The sequence below is a fragment of the Cornus florida genome, unplaced genomic scaffold (assembly GCF_030987335.1).
Source record: "Cornus florida cultivar Cherokee Brave unplaced genomic scaffold, ASM3098733v1 CherokeeBrave_3.0.0_Hap2_Chr03, whole genome shotgun sequence".
Classification (NCBI taxonomy): domain Eukaryota; kingdom Viridiplantae; phylum Streptophyta; class Magnoliopsida; order Cornales; family Cornaceae; genus Cornus; species Cornus florida.
In genome coordinates, this window is record NW_026775573.1 from 10,049,706 (window position 1) to 10,069,093 (window position 19,388).

Below are 19,388 nucleotides of genomic sequence, written 5' to 3' on the forward strand. Positions count from 1 at the left end.
TTATTCATGCCAAATTTAATTTATGTGAGTAGGGTGGTAGACTCTCCCCCATCACATACAGAACTGCTCTTATTTCACTGTGATGCCAATGCTTTGCCTAGTGGAGCATTTGCAATTTTTCCTTAAAATGTTATTTTTGACGGACAGATATATATCAACAAAAACCCGACTTTCACGTGACAACAAACTATTTGCACACAACACACTCTCCCTTTCTCTGCGCACAACCTTTCCCTCTCACCCCTCTGCAAAACCCGCCCCTCTTTCTTCACGTGTTTTCCGGCAACGACAGTGGACTGAAACAATGCTATTAAACTATGATGAGGTCGGCGATGAACTGAACTTCGAGAAAGGAGTCCGGCAAAGGCAAGGAGGAACTGCACTGGCGACTCAAGGACGCAATTTCGACGTCAGAATGGCGTGACTAAACTGCAGTGAGAATGAACGTTGGTAACGGGATATTCTTACCGGCGGGCAGCGGGTCTGAACGACAGCAAACAAAGTGTTCTTATCTGTGTTGGTTCGATGCCGTTGAGCAGGTACGATTTGAACTGAACTTTCCGTGACCAGCGCACCGGCATTCAAAACTTTCGGTGCAACGCTTTCGCCGGAAGCACAGTACGTTAATTTTGAAAACTCTTGTGATATCATCGGATTCGTAATCGGATTCCAACCAGAAATCAGCTCGAATCCGTGGCTGACATTCCGTCAATCTCTTCCGCTCCTGGTGAATCTCCATCACCGATTGCTTTCGTGAAAAATAATTGAAGCCGGTGAAAAAAATAAAAATAAAAAGAGTAATTTTATGAGTCGGATTTTATTGTTTTCTAGTTGGGCATAATAGCAACACTCTTGCCCTTATTATCTATATTTACTCAGTTTTTATAGTCATACATTGATGCGATTTACTTGGTGATTAAGAAAATTTCCAATCCATCGATAAATTCCCCTTTTGATGGATTGGTTGATTTAACCTGCAACCCAATCTCATAAGTAATCTAATTAAGTTTACAATTGTTGTTTAAGTTGGGAAATAACTCCACCTTGATGAGGACCCACAAGTATAGAAGGAGTGGTAATAAAGAAAAATAAGTACAAATTCAATAGGCTAAACACGCTTACATCCACAAAAAAAAGTCAAATTTCACTGGTGATTGTGAACCCTACAAATATAGAGGATGCACAAAATTTACTCACAATCTTCAACCGTACCCAATCACTAATAAAGAAATACATTTAGTTCTCTCACACCAAGTGCCCTTCCGTATACAAAGAAAGTAAACCTCTTCCAACAAGAGTTATTTCCACCCACACTTTGAATGCTCTCACTTGTAGCCTTCAACTTCTCCTCTCTATTTATAGGACAATGTATGTCTTTACTAACCATAGCAAGTAACCTTGTTACGCAACTCTTAATTTAGATTGCAACCCCAAAATGTGCATAAATTGGTACCAATTAACCATCACTTCTAAATATATTGGGAGAGTGAGCATATGTCATTTATCTCTCAAGAACACTAATTAATTTGGGAGTAGTTATCTCTCACACACATCACAACCTGAAATCATGTATGCAATAAGCTTGCTATCTAGGCTCGTGCAAAGTCAGAGCCGAATTCACTTTAGTGTATCCAAGAAATAATTCCGAAACAGGCAAGGAACGAGTCCAATCGGGCAGGGAAACGGAAGAAAGAGCGCAATGAAGCAAGATATAGTCGCACAACCAATTCAAACCTCATTTCTAGGATTTCGAATAGGAATTACCATTTCTCAACAATGTCGAAGAGCAGCACAGGAGTCATAACCTGCAAAGCAGCCTTGTGCAGAGGAATGGGCGAGCCAATAAAGTTAGAAGAGATAGAGATACAGCCACCAAAAGCTTCAGAAGTTAGAGTAAAGATGCTATACGCCAGCCTCTGTCACACAGACATTCTGTGTGCCAACGGATACCCAATCCCGGTGTACCCTAGAGCGCTAGGACACGAAAGTGTTGGCGTGGTGGAGCGTGTTGGCGATGGAGTAACCGAGCTCAAAGAGGGGGACCTCGTCATCCCAACCTTCCTGGGAGAATGCGGGGAGTGTGGGAATTGCAGGTCAGGAGTGACTAATGTGTGCACAACATACCCTTGGCCTGCCACAGGCCTAATGCCCGACAACACGTCAAGAATGTCTGTCGGAGGGCAAAAGCTCTACCACCTCTTTAGCTGCTCCACATGGTCAGAGTACGCAGTTATTGACATCAACTATGTCGTCAAGATTAATTCGAGCATGCCTCTAACACACGCTAGCTTAATCTCCTGCGGATTCACAACCGGATTGGGAGGGCCTTGGAAGCAATGCAGGGTCGAAAAGGGCTCAACGGTGGCTGTGTTTGGGCTTGGCGCTGTGGGACTAGGCGCGTTGGAAGGGGCTCGAATGCAAGGAGCAGCAAGAATCATTGGCATTGATAAAAATGAGAAAAGAGCTGAGAAAGGCCGAGTTTTCGGGATGACTGATTTCATCAACCCGACTAAATATGATAAATCTGTTTCGGGAGTGATAAGAGACATGACGGAGGGAATGGGGGTGGATTATTGCATCGAGTGCACCGGAGTTGTGCCGGAGGTGAAAGAGGCTCTTGAAGCGGTTAAGACTGGGAGAGGAACAATGGTGGCAATTGGTGCAGGGAATGATGATATGCAGCTACCTTTTCCTAGCTTGTTGCTTGGTAGGACCGTGAAGGGTTCCATTTTTGGAGGGGTAAAAACTAAGTCTGATTTACCAGTTATAGCTGACAAATGTGTAAATAAGGAGATCAAATTGGATGAGCTTTTGACTCATGAAATCTCTCTGGACGAAGTAGGCAGAGCATCTGAGCTGTTGATGCAACCGGATTGTATCAAAGTAATAATCAAGATCTGAGTGTTTTTAGCAATAATTATTAAAGATTGTATTGTATATGAATGCAATTAAAACATTTTCACAAAAGATGAAGAACAAAAAAAAAAAAAAAAAAAAAAAAAAAAAATGATGTTAGCAAAATATTTGGTGGGTGCAATAATTGTATAAATGACCAAATTGATTAAGCATCTTCGGCTTAGTGGATTTGGATCTCTCCAACGTTAGAGAGGGTTGTGTAGTTCATCAAGAGTGGAGATTGCATTATCAGGTTATGAGAGTTGACCATTTAGGTTTTACCTGGTGGTTTAATCTTTGCCCTAGATGAAATAAAGGTCTCCCTCAATGAAGATGATCGATCGTTCATTGAAAATTAAAGAAGGTAATAATATCCAATAAACATTAAAGTAGAAGGTTTAATTATGTTGTCCATTAAGAATTTTATGATGTTAGGGAGAAACAGATAAAAATATAGAGAGCTTAATGAGGATAGAGATTTTGAGGTTTAGTAAAAAATTTTAAGTTCCGGAATAGGTTATTGTTGAATGTTGATCATTTGTCTTTTTTATCATATGGCCAATTGGGTCACTTGTAAGACCTGCCAACAATTTTGAGATTAAAAATATACATTGTTGAAGTGAATAATTTCTTCTTTTTTTTTAAGAAAATTTTTATTTCATAGACATTGGTTGTTGAGATTTTTTCAAAATTGATTAAAATTAACATTTTTAATGACTATTGTAATCAAGATATAGAGGGGTGCTAGGTTGCAAAAAGCATCCGGAATCATTAGAAGAACGATAAAAATTATGAAAATTGTATTTTGTACATGTGTATATAGTATCACTTACAAGTTCGGCTGAAGGCATAATAAAAAAAAATAATAATAATAATAAATAAAAAAAAGTAATGAAGGAAAATGACATATTGTGCTTGGTAAGAAAGAAAATGGAAGAAAACATATCATGATGAGTAGATTCTATTTTCCTTCCGGTAATTGGAAGAAATGGAATGAAGAGGTTTCAAGGTTTAATTAAAAAAAAAAAAATCAATATTAATTTTACCTTTATTTTATAAAAGACAAAAATAAAATAACATTTGAGTCTTATTAGTACATGTTTTATTCTCTTTTAATCCTTTCTTTATTTTTAAATTATCACTTTAGTTTAAATGATGTTTAAGCACAATCTTTACATTTTTTTATTTTATCACTTCTTACGTATATGTTTTTTTATCTTCCAAAACTAACTTTTCTTTCTTTCTTTCCAAACATGATTAATTGGTAAAACTGTCATTCTTTTTATCTCATTAATCAATAATATGGTGAGAAATTAACACTAGCTTTGGTTTGTGGCTATCTACTGTCATTTTATTTTATTTTATTTTTTCTTTTCTATCGGAATGTGTTTTTTTTTCTTCATCAGCATAATTTTGAAGTTGAATAATGTGATCGATTGATTGTTCTTGCAAATATATATATGTGTGTGTGTGTGTTGGGGGGGTGGGGGGGCGCGCGCCCGCGTGATTGTTCCACCAATCAAAACGTCCCAGCTCCATCTCGATACCAACGAACCATCAATTTACGATCACTCTCAGCCCTCAACCTCCACAACTTGTTCGCCGGCGGCAACCAAGATGAGGCCAAATGCCGGCGGCAACTTCATCGACAGCCCTCATGTTAGGCTCACGACGGCGGTGTTGGCGGCGGAATAGACGCCGTAGGGCGGCCTTGATCTGGACAGCGCAAACCAAATCATCAGATCTATGTGTTCGACTCTGTAACAACAGATAAGATCAATTGCTTTCTCTAAACTAGGGTTTTTCTTTGCATTGATAGTTTTTGCTGTTTGTTTGGTGAGAAAGGAGTAGAGGAAACTAAATGGAGGTTTTTCTCGGTGAGAACTTTGGGTAAGAGCTGAATCTGAGTTTTTCTGTTGCTTTTTCTCTTCCTTTGTGCTCTGACCGCCATCGTTCACCGGATTGTCTCCGACAGCCATTGATGGCTGTTATCAATGTCTATATGTTTGCAGTGGCAACAATTAGATTTTGGGCTCTGTTTGTTCATTGGTTCTGGGCTTAAGTCAGCTTATTTGGTCCATCTATATTTGGGCTTTATTTGATTTGAGGCCTACATATCTTTTTCATTTACTATTCCTTGTTTACTATATATATATATATATTATTTTTTTTCTTCTCATTATTCTTTCGTCTTGATAGCCATTCATCCTCGTCTCTAGACACGGAAACTAAATCATATACAAATATTTTTATTTATATATTCATATGTGTATATATGTTAATTTTATATAAATGTGTATGTCTATATAAGTGCATGTGTTGGTATATATATTCATATAACTAATTAATCATTTTTAATTGAATTCCAAATCAGAATTTATCCAAACAATAAAATTGGTATTGGAATTCAATCCGAAGTTTATCGAAACAATAGATTTGGAATTGAATTGGTGGGATTAGTGGATTACAATGCAATTTTAATTCCACACAAACATAGTCATAATATATTTCTCATAATCATGCGTGGATCTACAGTAAGCCCAGTGTGGGTAATTGACCCACTGAAATTGTCTATTTTTTTGTATTTTACACCCTATTATTTTTATTTTTTTTGACCTATGTTCCTATGACATTTTCAAATTGCCCCCATTGAAATTATAAGAAAAACCCACTATTGCCCCCAATTTCATGATTTAAAAGTATTTATGTTGTTATTATTAAATGCGGCCCTCTAACATAATTTTCTAGGTCCATCGCTACTCATAATCATGATCAATGACCATGAGCTACTCTGCCAGGATGTAATGCCATACATAATACAACGGGATTCACAGTGTTTGGAAAAGGAAGAGTAAGAGACACAATAAGTAGGAATAAGTATTTTTTTATTTTTCTCTTTTTGAGAAGGAATAGTGAAAGTAATCGAATTTTAAAATTGGAGCACTGAAGGCTGCTTTTCAACTTTTGGTTAAACAAGACTCACAACGACTCCAATTGAAACTTTTATAACCTTTACCAGTTAGGTAATGAATTTTTTATTATTTTGTCATGCATTACCTAGTAGTGGTCCATTATTGACGAATTTTGAATAAATCTCTCAACAATTCTGACCCTACTTAGTGCTTCGCTCTGCTTTTTCCAATCACTAACCAACCTTTTCTTTTGTTTTTTTAGCTTTTGAAATTATTTGGAGAGTGCACATGGTCTGTTTTTTTTCAATTGTCTTATATATATATATATATATATATATATATATATGTCCACCCTGAATTTTTTTATTGAATTTTATGTAATTTAATTGTAATAATATTACCAGGATGAGTTTTAATTGAACTCATATTATAAAATTTGAGTTTTAATTAAAAACAATACTTAGATCCTCACCTAAGTATTGTCCTTTAATTAATATGTGAAAGAAGATAACTATGGTTTTTGTGTGTGAAAAAAAAAAAGAAAACAAAAAAAAAAAGAAAAAGAAAAAAAGGTCACATAACTAATGATAGTCACACCTGGAGCAAGGCCGTTGCCTTGAGGCCCATAGGAGATGGAAAAAATAAAAAAGGGTAAAATACAGTCACACCTCTTGAGATTTGGTAAAAGAACATTCAAATTAAATTTATCTATTTTTTGGACAAAGATACTCCCTTAGGTTCAAAATTGGAAAAGACACCATTTTACATGAGAAATTGACCAAATTACTCTTTAACCGTTTAAGAGACTTTTTTAACTTTGTAATTTAATAAATTGGATCAATCTACCTTCATGAACAATTTATGCATAACCAAAAAAAAAAAAAAAAAATTATTTTTTTTATTTACTTTATAAATGTTTCAACTTCTTAAAAATGTAGACGTCTAAAATGATTTTTTGATCCAATACATATATTTCAAATAAATTATATTTTGTTATTATTTCTTTTCTTTTTCTTTTTTATTTTTAAATTAAGATGTTTCATTTTTTCTTCTAAAAAAATTAAACCAATCTCTTTTCCTTAAAAATAAAAAATATGATACCAGTATAACTTTATGCATTTTAAATTATATATCAAATATTATGCATTTCTCAATATAAAAGGGAAAAATAATAATAATAAAACAAAGGAAAAAAAACAATAAAACAAAGGCATGCATAAAGTTAAGATGCATAAAGTTATACTGGTAAACGTATAATATTTGATATATAATTTAAGATACATAAAGTTATACTGGTACCATATTTTTTATTTTTAAGAAAAAGAGATTGGTTTAATTTTTTTAGATAAAGAGTTAAGTATCTTAATTTAAAAAATATAAAAGAAAAATAAAAGAAGTAATAACAAAATATAATATATTTGAAATATATTTATTGAATCAAAAAATCATTTTAGACGTCTACATTTTTAAAAAGTTGGACATTTATAAAGTAAATAACAAAAAAAAAAAAAAAATGACCAATATAAAGTTTTTTTTTTTTTTTTTTTTTACTTTTTTTTTTATGCATAAATTATTCATGAGGTAGATTGGTTCAATTTATTAAATTGTAAAGTTAAAAAAGTCTCCTAAACAGTCAAAGAATAATTTAGTTAATTTTTTATGTAAAGGGATATATTTATCCATTTTTGAACCTTTAGAGGTATCTTTGTAAAAAAAAAATAAGTAAATTTTGTCTGAGTGTACTTTTGTTAATCCTCATGGGTGGTTGTACTTTACCCAAATAAAAAATAAAAGGGTAAAGTACAAAGAGACCCCCTGAGGTTTGAGGAAAGGACAGACAGATGAAAGTTGGCTTGTTTTTGGACAAACACACCCCCTTGTGAAATTTACCCTCCAAACAGAGCCTTAAATCAAGTGAAAAGTCCATTTTACCCTTCACTATTTTATTAATTTTAATTATAAAATATTTAAAACTTAAATGGCCAAAATACCCTTTTTCATATATACTTATATATATTTACACACACATACACACACACACACACACCAACAACCAGTCACCACCGCCCCCAATCTCCACCAACCCCCAACCTCCATAATCACCACCCACTAAAGAAGACGCCAAAAAGGAGCTCTGCCACTGCCACCTCCTCGACCTCGCCGGAGCTCAGCCTCGGTTCGGGCGGCGAACTCGGCCTTGGACAAGCCGGGTTTGACCGGGATTGACAGAGACGTTCCCCACGCCGGCGTCTTTCATTCTTGACAGCGGTAAAGAGTTGATGTTTGAGCCTGCAGGGAAGATTTGAGGATGAGATCGGTGCCGCCGCCGCCACCACCACCCTCTTCCCCCTCTCTCATACACACGCACACACACACACACATATATATGACCCTCTCATCTGTGCACATCACCATCCCCAATTCTCACCTTTGCACGGAAAAGGGCTCTAATTGGACTCAAAACGGACGGCAGAAGCGATGGCCACTTCAGCCTCCTCGGCCTTGCAGGTGACGGTCGCCGGACTGTGCTTATCTGAACCTTGTCGTCATCGGAGCTTGGTCCTCGCCGGATTGTTTTTGCTCGTCGATCTCTTGTTGCTCGGTTTCTAAACTTCGCCACACTATTCAGTCCGTGGCCGCATCGTCATTGGAGCTTGGTCCTCGCCGGCAATTTCAGGGTTTCGCCGATGCTTCTGGGTTTCGCCGCCACTGTCACAGTCATCGCCGCCACCCCAACTGTCGCAGTCATTGCCGATGCTTTTTCCTCTCTCTCCTCTTCACCTCATCTCTTCAACTATGGCCGCCCCTCTCTTCCCCCTCTCTCTACACCCACCACCGCGGCCACAACCACCATCCATCTGATCTCCCTTCTCCCTTCTCTCTCTTCTGGTGAACTGTATAATATACGCAGGCGGGTTCGGGTTCGGGTTCGGGTTCGGGTTTGGTTTCGGGTTTGGGTTTAATCAAAGGGTATTTAAGTCAATTAAAATGTTAATTTTATTTGAAAGGGTAATAAGGTCAATTTACCATCTTCAGGGTCTCTTTGTCCATTTTTCAAACTTGAAGGGGTGTCATTGTCCAAAAATATGCTAACTTTCCTCTGCTTGTCCTTTCCCCAAACCTCGGGGGGTGTCAATGTACTTTACCCAAAATAAAAATAAGTTAGGGCAAGTTTCAAACGACACAATCTGCCTCGACACTCCGCAAGGCGCAGCCTCCGCCATCGCCTAAGGTGACAAGGTATGTTCATCCTCTCTCTCTCTCTCTCTCTTCTCTCTCCTTTTGCATGAATCGATCTTTTATATATGTTTTTTTCTTTCGTTAATCTCATCATTTGATTTGTTCTAAATTTGGTTCGTTTGATTCGGGCCTTTACCTTTGTTCCAATCGTGAAAAGTAGCTAGGGTTTTGTGTGTGTCACTGTGTGTGATGGCTTTCAAGAGCTGAATGAATATATTGTGGTTCTCTTAGTATTTTAATAAGTGTGTGCCTTTCGACATGTGTCTTTCATGGCGATCGAGTACATAATCTATGGTAGGTACTTTTTTTTTTTTCCCTCTTATGTCCACTCCAATCTCACAACTGCAGCAACCTACCCCTTTTCCTCATAATTTTTTGCATTTTCACATTCAATCCCACGAAACTTAAGGATCCCTTCTAGTGGGTTGAGGTAATAATTAACTTTTTCGATCTCTAAATTATTCCCATACTTAAAAGTGCCAAATTAAGGGTTTTATATTTTGAAGATACATACCACCATTATTGATGTTATTTGAAGTTGGCTCAGCTAGAATTTCAGTTAATAATACTGTCAAAGCACTTGCCATCAGAATGTACAAACACATGGAAATCAAGAGCAGGCTTTAACAAAACAAAAGTTAATGATTTTTTTTTTTCTATTAATTTGCACAAGTCTTCTGTAGCAATGATCCATCAATCACTGCAGGTAATTGGCTCCCAAAAAACACACACACAAAGTGTAGTGTAGTTAATATAAAGAGTGAGAGACACAACTATATATGATAGTGTAGTCACCTCATCTTCACATATGTTTGTCATTTGTAATCATCAAATTTTAGTAGCTATATAAACAATGAATGTAAAAGAAGCTGCAATTTTCTGTTCTCTTCATTTTTTATTTTGTGCTTGTGAAAATTTCGCACTCTTTAATTGATAAATTTATTGTCATTAGTTAGCTGTCTTATGCACACTGCACATACGCACAATTATTTATTGGTGGTGATAAAAATTTATAGTTATTATTAGTTAGTTGTCTTAAGCACACTGCACAACGCACAATTATTTATTGGTGGTGATAGATTTATACTTATTAGTTAGTTGTCTTATGCACACTGTACAGGTGCACAATTATTTGTTGGTGGTGATAAATTTATAGTTATTAGTTAGTTGTCTTATGCACAATGCACAGGGGTACAATTATATTAGCTATAGAATTTGAAAATATCGTGTTAAAATTTCGCACTCTTATAATTCTTTTTTGTGTGTGTGAAACTCAAGGGCCTCACATTTGAAAGTTCGCCTAGGGCCTCTCAAAATATTTGGAATCTCATGGCCGGCCTGAGTCACACCGAATATTTGCAGTGAGTTGCCTAACTGAATATTCGTATTCTATGTCTGTGTCCATACTATATATCTTACTTTTCAAAAGAGGTCAAAAACTAAATCCACGCATGCATATGTAAATAAAGGAATCTTGAAATTGGACCACTGAAAGTTGTTTTGTAGGACTAGGATGCATTTTTGAATGATTTATTTATTTTTTATTCCCTCAAAAGCATCTTCTCGTAAACAAGAGTCACAAAAAAAAATAATAATAATAAATAAATAAAAAATTTACTCCCATCATTCCATTATAAAACATTAAGCAAGGCTTGTCCAACAGCTTCACAACCACAGTATTGATAATCATTCTCATCAAGAAATAATGTCAGACATTTATTTATAATATTGTATCTAAACTCCTGAAGAAGTTGGTTTCCATGGTCAACCAAGAGATCAAACTAGTGCGGGGTGTTGAGAATGAAGTTCACAAACTCGAAAACACGGTTTCCACAATTAGAGCCGTGCTTCTTGATGCAGAGGAGCAGAAAGCCACAAATCATGAGGTTGAAGACTGGCTTGAAAAGCTCTACGATGCATTTTATGATGCTGATGACTTGCTTGACGACTTCTCCACTGAAGATTTTCGGCAACAAGTTACGACTCTGAACAAAAGGCTAGAGAAGGTACGCAATTTCTTGTCATGCTCAAACCCATTCGCTTTCAAAAGTAAGATGGCTCGTGAGATTAAGGCCATTAGGGAGAGACTAGATGAATTGCAGAAGACAAGAAAAAATTTCACCTCACTGAACGGCCTACAGAGAATAGTAAGAGGGAGGAGACTCACTCTTTTGTACATGCCTAAAGTGTTATTGGGAGGGATGCTGGTAAAGAAGAAATGGTAAAACTGGTATTAGACAGTAATGTGGAGGAGAATGTGTCGGTTGTTGCAATTGTTGGCATTGGGGGACTAGGAAAGACCCCACTTGCGCAGTTAGTATACAATGACAAAGAGGTCACTAAATATTTTAAACTTAAGATGTGGGTGTGTGTTTCTGAACCTTTTGATGTGAAACTCATTGTAGAAAAGATCATAGAGTCTGCAACAGGGAAAAAGCCTGAAAATTCTTCGATGGATAAATTGCAAGAAAATCTTAGGAAAAAAATCGACGAAACCAAATATTTACTTGTGTTGGATGATGTGTGGAATGATAATCACAAAAAATGGTTAGAACTGAGAAATTTGTTGATGGGTGGTTCAAGGGAAAGTAAGATATTAGTGACAACCCGTAGTGAATTAGTTGCAAATGTCACAGGTGCAAATTCATCATATGTTTTAAAAGGTTTGTCTTAGGAGGAGTCATGGTCTTTGTTTAAGCAAATGGCATTCAAAAATGTGGAAGGGTTGAAGAATACACATCGAGTCAAAATTGGGGAGGAAATTGCACAAAAGTGTGGAGTTCCTCTTGCCATTAGGGCTGTAGGAAGCCTACTGTACTCCAAAGAAAAGATGATGAATGGTTGTTTTTAAAAAATAATGATTTGTCAAAAATAGCTCAAGAAGAGGGTATTATTTTGCCTATTCTAAAGTTAAGTTACGATCATCTTCCTTCGCATTTGAAGGGATGTTTTGCATTTTGTTTCTTATATGTGAAAGATGAAGAGATTGATAAGAGAGAATTAATCCAATTGTGGATTGCTCATGGATTCATTCAGTCAGGTTATGAAAATCAACAATTAGAGGATGTAGGTAATTTGTATTTTATGGATTTACTGAGGAGATCTCTTTTTCAAGATGTTCAAAAAGATGAATGGGGTGATATAAGAAGTTACAAAATGCATGATCTTGTCCACGACGTTGCAGAATTTGTTGTGAGGCCCAAGAGTTCTGTAGTGAATTCGAATGCGAAAAATATTACTGACAGAACTCGTCACTTGTCATTACATTTATCAGGGGAAAATCCAACCCACTTGTTTAGAGCTCACAAATTACGAACGCTGAGAATGAAGGATGCAAGCAGGTTTGGAATGGATCAAGTTTTTGAAAGGATTGATTCAACATTTAAAAGGTTACGTGTGTTGGATATGCAGAAGATGGAGGTGGTGCCTTGTAATATAAGCATGATGAAACATTTGAGGTTTCTTAGTCTTAGTAATATTGAAATTGAAAGCCTGCCAAGTTCTATAACCAAGTTGAAAAATTTGCAAACCTTAAAACTCTCCGAGTGTTGGCGGCTTAAACAATTGCCTGATTAGATTAAAGAATTGGTTAACCTTAGGCATCTTGAGCTTCGCAAGTGTCGTGCCTTGACTGGAATGCCGCATGTTGACGTGTCTTGTGAGAATTCATATGTGGGACTGTCGCAGATGCAAACATCTTCCACTATTTGGGCAAGTTCCTTCTCTCCAATTTATGAGTCTTTGGAGTATGGAATCCATGGAGTACATGGAGGACAAGAGTAGTAGTAGTGGGAGTGGTAGTGAGGATTCTCTGTGCTCTTCATCTTCATCCAGTGGGAGGAGCAGCACCAACACCAATATTCTTCCCATCCCTCAAAACACTTCAACTCTCGTCTTTGCATAATCTGAAGGGATGGTGGAGGAGCCAAGCAGAAGAAGAAGCAACAACAACTTTACAGGACCAACAACAACAACATTTGAAGAAGCTCCCATCATTTCCTTCTCTTTCCCAATTATCCATCCGATATTGCCCTAATCTGGCATCAATGCCTATTCTGCAACCATGTCTTGAACAACTATTTCTCTTTGACGTCAGCAAGAAGGTAGTAGAAGAAGAGTTAAAGATGACATTGGTGTCCCCAACCCCACCAACAGATACACTGGCAACCTCTTCTTCATCTTCTTCTTTGCTTTTTCCTCCTCTTTCCAATTTAAAGTCTCTGTCTTTATGGAGAATTGAAGATCTAGTTACTCTCCCAGAGGAGTAGTGCCTCACTTCACTTGAAAGCCTTCAAATCCTGGACTGCCAGAATTTGACATCACTGCCTGATGGGATGCATCTTCTCACTGCGTTACAATAACTCACAATTGGATCATGCACCCGTGATTTATATGATAGATGCCAGAAAGAAACGGGGAAAGATTGGCCTAAGATTGCTCACATCCCACGTGTTAATATATGGTAGTGACATACATACAAGGTAAATCCATTCTATTCTTCTCTCTTCTTGTTCAATTTCTCTCTCTCTCTCTTCAAGTTCAACTGATTTTATTTCTTTTCGTTTATAAAAAGATGATACTATTATCTTGTTTTTCCTCTTCGCCTTCTTAGGGAATGCCAAATTCCATTTGTGGATTAGTTAGCTTTATCCGCACATCATTCCATTGGTTTACAGTCTTATTCTTGTTCATATTCAAATTGTTTAATCTCAAAGGGGACACATCTTATTAAATTAAATTATTTTTATCATTTCTATAAACCAGCTTGTGAAATTTTTACCTTTTTCCTACCATGTAACATTATAATTTAAGAAAAAAATTTATTCCAACACAACTGAAAAATGAACGATCATTCTCTTAAATGTTGGAAAAAAATGTGCAAAATTGTGAAAGAAAAAGAAAATTATTAGAATAATTTACTCACGCCGGCCAAGTACTAAATTACTTTCCTTAAAATAAATTTTGCCCTAGTTTTCATGGTATACACTAGGTTATGACAAGTTTGCCTATAAGGAATAATGAAACGAGGTCTGTGCATTACGCACTAAAAATTTCAAGATTATATTCTTTCCATTTAATAGGCAATCCAAGTCTTTTTGCTTGAGTATCATGATGATGCAACAACTAAATGCAGATCTTCATTATATATTGTTTTTGTTTGTGCAACTTCCATCAATGCACATGGTACTATTAAAATTGACATTTACCATTAACTTATTTTTTTCTCAGGAAATATCCAATGTTGAGTTTGTGCATTTGTTCTAGGGCAGCCCAGCTCATGAGCACATAATTGGATTTGCCCAGCTCATGAGCACATAATTGGATTTGTCTTACAGTCTTCTTCTTCTTCTTCATATTTTTGTTGCTTAATCTCAAAGGCGATTAGATTATATTATTTTATCACTTCCATAAACCAGCTTGTGAAATTTTTACAATTTTCCTACCATGTAACAATTCAATTTAAGAAAAAATTCCACCCATCGCATTGTAAAATGAACTATCATTTTCTTAACTACGTCCAGTTTTGCTTGATGCAGGGGCTAGATCACTTTCCTAAAAATAACTTCTGTTCCAGTTTTCATGGTATACATTAAGGTTATAAGATATAATGAAACTAGGTCCATGGACTCTCCCTATTGGCATTACACACTAACAAAAGCGGAACATAATACTGATCAGAAAAATTCCAGGATCATAATACCTGTCATTTAACAGGTAAGCCAAATCTTTTTGCTTGACCAACCAAAATAATAGCTCTGTTTAACATCAATCACGATGATATAACAACAAAATGCAGGTCTTCATTTTTTACTACTTAGTTTCTTCAACTCCCAAGTTCCAAGAGTTAGCTTCGAACATATCTGAAATGCCATGAACTTTTAGCTACATTGAGCAATCCAACTTTAAGCACTATTCACATAGCTCTTTAGTATAGAAATATTTTCCTTTCATATTGATTAGCATAAAGTTTCTGAAAATTTACAGGAAGAAATAGATGTAGAAGCAGCTGCAAAGTAATTGACCAAGGCTGTAGGGATGCCCATTAGCAGTCTAGACAAGATTATGTGTAACAGAGGTGAGTCGGGAAAGAATCTTATACAAATTATCTTCCATTTTTTCTGCCTGCATTTTACTTGAGTGACTTTTCATTAACACCTGCCCCAAATTGATCTCACTAACTGCATTACAACAACTCAAAAGTAAAATTTGTTTCTGACTTGTTATATGATAGATTCCGGAAAGAATCAGGGGAAGACTGACCAATGATTGCTCACATCCCAAATGTTTCTGTTTCACGATCGGGCTGACATACAAGGTAAATCCATCCTTTCGGATATGAGTTTTTTTTATTACCATAAAACTGCATCTTATTCTTCTATCTTTTTGTTCGTTGTTGCTCTCTATATATAAACTACAATTGATTTTATTTATTTATTTATTTTCAGGGAACATGTTCACAGGACTGGGTGGCCGAGTCATTGCTTGAAACAAACAAGATAGGCACAACTCATTCTATGAATTGCAATTACCAAATAGTAATTGTCCTCTCTTCGTATTTCTTTTTTTGCTTGTGCAACTTCTTTGAATGTAGATAAAAGGAGATCATACTTTTGAAATTGTCCTTAAATATTATTTTATTTTTTTTATTTTTCACCTTCTCAAGAAATGTCCAATGTTCAATTTGTACGACTAAACATCAATCTGAAAAACAAAATGCAGTTATTCGTTAATTTCTGCCAGAACTCATGTATGAACAACAGATAAAGGTGTACAATGGGCATGCATCTTCAATGCAGGACTTTAGTTCCATCGCTTGATATAAATTTGTAACTTGTTTTGTTCGATCAGCATATTAATATGAAGTTTATGCAAATTTACAGGAAGAAAGAGGGTGAAAGCAGCCAAAGGGCGATTATAAAAACCATTGAGCATGAGCAGCCACAAAGCAATTGGCCAAGGTACGTTGCCGCCACAAAGCAATTGGCCAAGGTTGTCGGGATAAGTGTTAGTAGTCTAAGACAACATCTCAGAAGAAAGAATCTTATGCACTTACTGGAGTTTTGTTCTCTATCAAGGATCAAGGTTGCAAAACCTGATTCAGATCACTAAACATTTTATTTTACATTTTTCTGCCTTATCATTATCACCATCCTTCCCTTCATCCTGTTTCAACGGGATCGGCCACATGGATTATCTTTTTTTGCCTGCATTATATTTAGAGTTAAGACCTAATTTCTTTCTTCCCGTGTTGCAGGAAGGAAGCAAGAGGGAATATGAGTTGTGAGCATATGTTTAGTGGTAACGGAGACAAGCTGTGTTACTGGGCAATAACAAACAAGTCAAAGATATTAGATTACTTGTAAGACACTTTACCACTTACTAGTGAACATATTGTTTAGAATTGTGCTTTACAACTAATTATTTGGGTTGTCTAGTCCATGGGTCTTCCCTTGTGGGGAAATGATTGATGAACTTGGCGTCATCTTTATGTGCTTATGTGAGTGCTTTTCCTAGTTCTCAAACTAGATTTCTAATATTCAGGGTGGTTGACATTATAAGTTTGCTTCAGGGGGACGGGAGGTAATATGTTCCTTAACACTTTCAGTGATGGGTAGTGTGGAGCCAACCAAGGCCCAACTCCTGAATTTTTTGGAGGGTATTTTGGAATTTCCGCACTTGTTATGTTGCCTTGGTGTGAAGGTATCCATTCTGAACTCTTTGTATCCATTGTTGTTTTGATTATCATAATGAAATCCCTTCAACCCTTGGACATAGCCCTGATTCTTTGGGTGAACCAAGTAAAAATCTGTTTGTACTTATTGTGTGTGTTTGATCTCTTTTATGCGTTTTCTGTTTAATTTCGCAACATTTAGTCCATCCGGCAAAGGCTAGAGAAGTGCATCCAAACCCAACTATGGTTAGTCAAGGACTGGAATACTGTTTTGTGGCTCGAATCTTCGTAAGTGTGCTCAGCAACATTTCCTTGTTACTTTTATTCACGTGGTGCACTTAAACTCTGGAGTTTGCTAATGGTAACAATAATTCTTAAATTGCCTTCATTTTTCCGTCGTTTGACAATTTTAGTGCTTATTCACGCGGTCTTCCATTAGTTAGGTCGTTAGCTAATGCAATATGTGAGACAGTTTTTAGAATAAGTTACCTTATGATGAAACTCATTTGATGAATAATGTTCCATTACAACAACTTAGAATTAAATCACCCATACGTTTCTATATAACTATAACAGTAACATTCAAGCTAAATCCATCATTTATGTTATGAATTCATTGATCACTGTAAAACTCCCATCTTATTCTTCTCTATACTTGTTCATTTTCGCTCTCTCTCTCTCTCTCTCTCTATCGTCTTTTTCTTTTTTTTTTTTGAAGCTCAATTGATTTATTTATTTTGTGTGGGACAATTACACAAAACTGGGTGGATGAATCATTGCTAGAAACAGACAAAGATTGCACATTCCATTCTACAAATTGCAACTACAAGTTAGTAATAATGTGCTCTTGTATTTGTTTCTTTCTTTTCTTCTTCTTATTCATTCTTTTAGAAAGGAGATGATACTATTGAAACTGTTGTTTACCATTATGTTATATTTCCTTTTTAACTTCTCAGGAAAAGTCAGAATTTTCAGTTTCGGCCTGCGTTCTGGGATAGCTTGATCAGCACATCATTGAATTAGTCTGCAGTCTGCTTCTTCTTCATATTCGTATTGCTTAACCTCAAAGTTGAGATCGTATTAGATTAAATACTTTTATCACTTTTTATATGTGAACCAGCTTAAGTGTGAAATTCTTACATTTTTCCTACCATGTAACATTAAAAAAAAAAAATCCAACACAATGAAAAATGAACTATCATTCTCTTAATTGTTGGGCAAAAATTTTTTTTTTGAAAAATTGTGAAAGAGAAAATCACTTCCCTTAAAATAATTGTTTTGTCCAAGAAAATTGCTTGAAACCTTCTGCATCCTTTTAGTGTACCAAGAGAATTGATGATACTGCAGTTTTACCAACATTGCAGTTCAAGGACACGAGGCTGACAACATCGATCTTATGTCTATCCAACGTTTGGAAAATTCAATTCTGTCCTAATCTTATGTTCATTTTACCGAGAAGGGTTCAGATATATCAGAATCTATCCTCCTTCAAAGAACTGATTCAAAAAGTCCAATAGATGGTTATTTTGGTGGTGTTCCGTTCTTACACTGTTCAGCTTCAGTTAGTGCCTTTTTTCGGACCTTTTCTTTCGATATCAGATGGTTCCCAGATTGTTAATGTACTGCTTCTGCTGTTTATTTTGTCTTCTGGGTGCTGTTGTGTAGCTTTTGAGCCTCGTGAGTTTGTTTGGAGCTTTGTACACTTCTGTTTATGAATACAAATATATATATATATATATATATATATATATATATATATATATATATTTGTGTAAGTATATATATATATATATATTCTCCTTCATCGAAAAGAAAAATAAAAAGTAGCCAACATTGGTCAAACATGTAAAATCTTTGTTTAAATTAGGAAACAAGTCAAATCCCGTTAATATTTTGATAGCACAAGTTAATTATATTTAATGAACATATATCACTTTAATTTGTACCTATCTAATGATGTCATTGAATTGGGGATAACCAACATTTCAAATCCAGATAAGTTCATTCTTTACGAGATTGGCTAATTTAACTTGACAGTGCCTGTTGTCTTTCCTCGTAATTTTTTAGGTTTCAATCTTTTTTTTTGGACAGATTGGCTATAATTAGCTAACAATCCCAAAATATGCATACCATGCTTATATATTGTGCTGCATCATGTATGAATATCACCATTACTAAAATTTTAAAAAATTAAAAAATAAATCTATTGCGGAACTAATCAGGGAGGGAACCGAAGCAAGTGGTGCAAACTATTGCTTTGAATGCACCGGAACTCCACCATTAGCGGCAAAGGCCCTGGAAGCCATTAAACCGGGAAGAGGGACTCTGGTACAAATTGGCGTAGGGCCTAAGCCGGCTATGGAGGTCTTGTTTTCGACACTCTTGCAGGGTAGAACTGTGAAGGGTTATTCTTTTGGAGGGATAAAAACCAAGTCTGAATTACCCATTGTTGTAGACGAATGTGCTAACAAGGAGATCAATCAATGAGCTTTTGACTCATGAAATTTCATTGGATGAAATAGACGAAGCATTTGACCTGCTGAAGCAACCAAATTGTGTCAAAGTGCTTATCAAGATCTGAGTGATCTTAGCAACAACTGAACAAATTGTGTAACGCCCCCAAAATTTCGGCATGACTTTTGCTAAAAAAGTTCTACTGCAATCTGTTG

At 35.9% G+C, this 19,388-nt stretch overlaps 1 protein-coding gene and 1 long non-coding RNA gene across 6 annotated transcripts; both read left to right on the forward strand.

Annotated features, from left to right (window-relative positions):
- Positions 1-1,776: 1,776 nt before the first annotated feature.
- On the forward strand, positions 1,777-3,467 carry LOC132298655 (alcohol dehydrogenase 1-like). Its single transcript, XM_059795051.1, has one exon. The coding sequence runs from the start codon at positions 1,777-1,779 to the stop codon at positions 2,899-2,901; it is 1,125 nt and encodes a 374-aa protein (XP_059651034.1). The 3' UTR covers positions 2,902-3,467.
- A 5,499-nt stretch (positions 3,468-8,966) lies between these two features.
- On the forward strand, positions 8,967-17,929 carry LOC132299408 (uncharacterized). 5 transcript variants are annotated; one of them, XR_009480108.1, is made up of 10 exons: positions 8,967-9,047; positions 15,033-15,123; positions 15,280-15,363; positions 15,494-15,583; positions 15,929-16,006; positions 16,303-16,407; positions 16,618-16,748; positions 16,922-17,007; positions 17,438-17,548; positions 17,676-17,929. It is a non-coding gene; the product is annotated as an uncharacterized LOC132299408 (long non-coding RNA). The 5 variants fall into 5 exon arrangements; XR_009480107.1 differs by having other exon boundaries at positions 16,590-16,748; positions 16,922-17,548; XR_009480106.1 differs by having other exon boundaries at positions 16,922-17,548.
- Positions 17,930-19,388: the final 1,459 nt, after the last annotated feature.

Coding starts and splice junctions, on each gene's coding strand:
- LOC132298655 (XM_059795051.1), top strand. CDS start 1,777: ATGTCGAAGAGCAGCACAGGAGTCATAACCTGCAAAGCAGCCTTGTGC.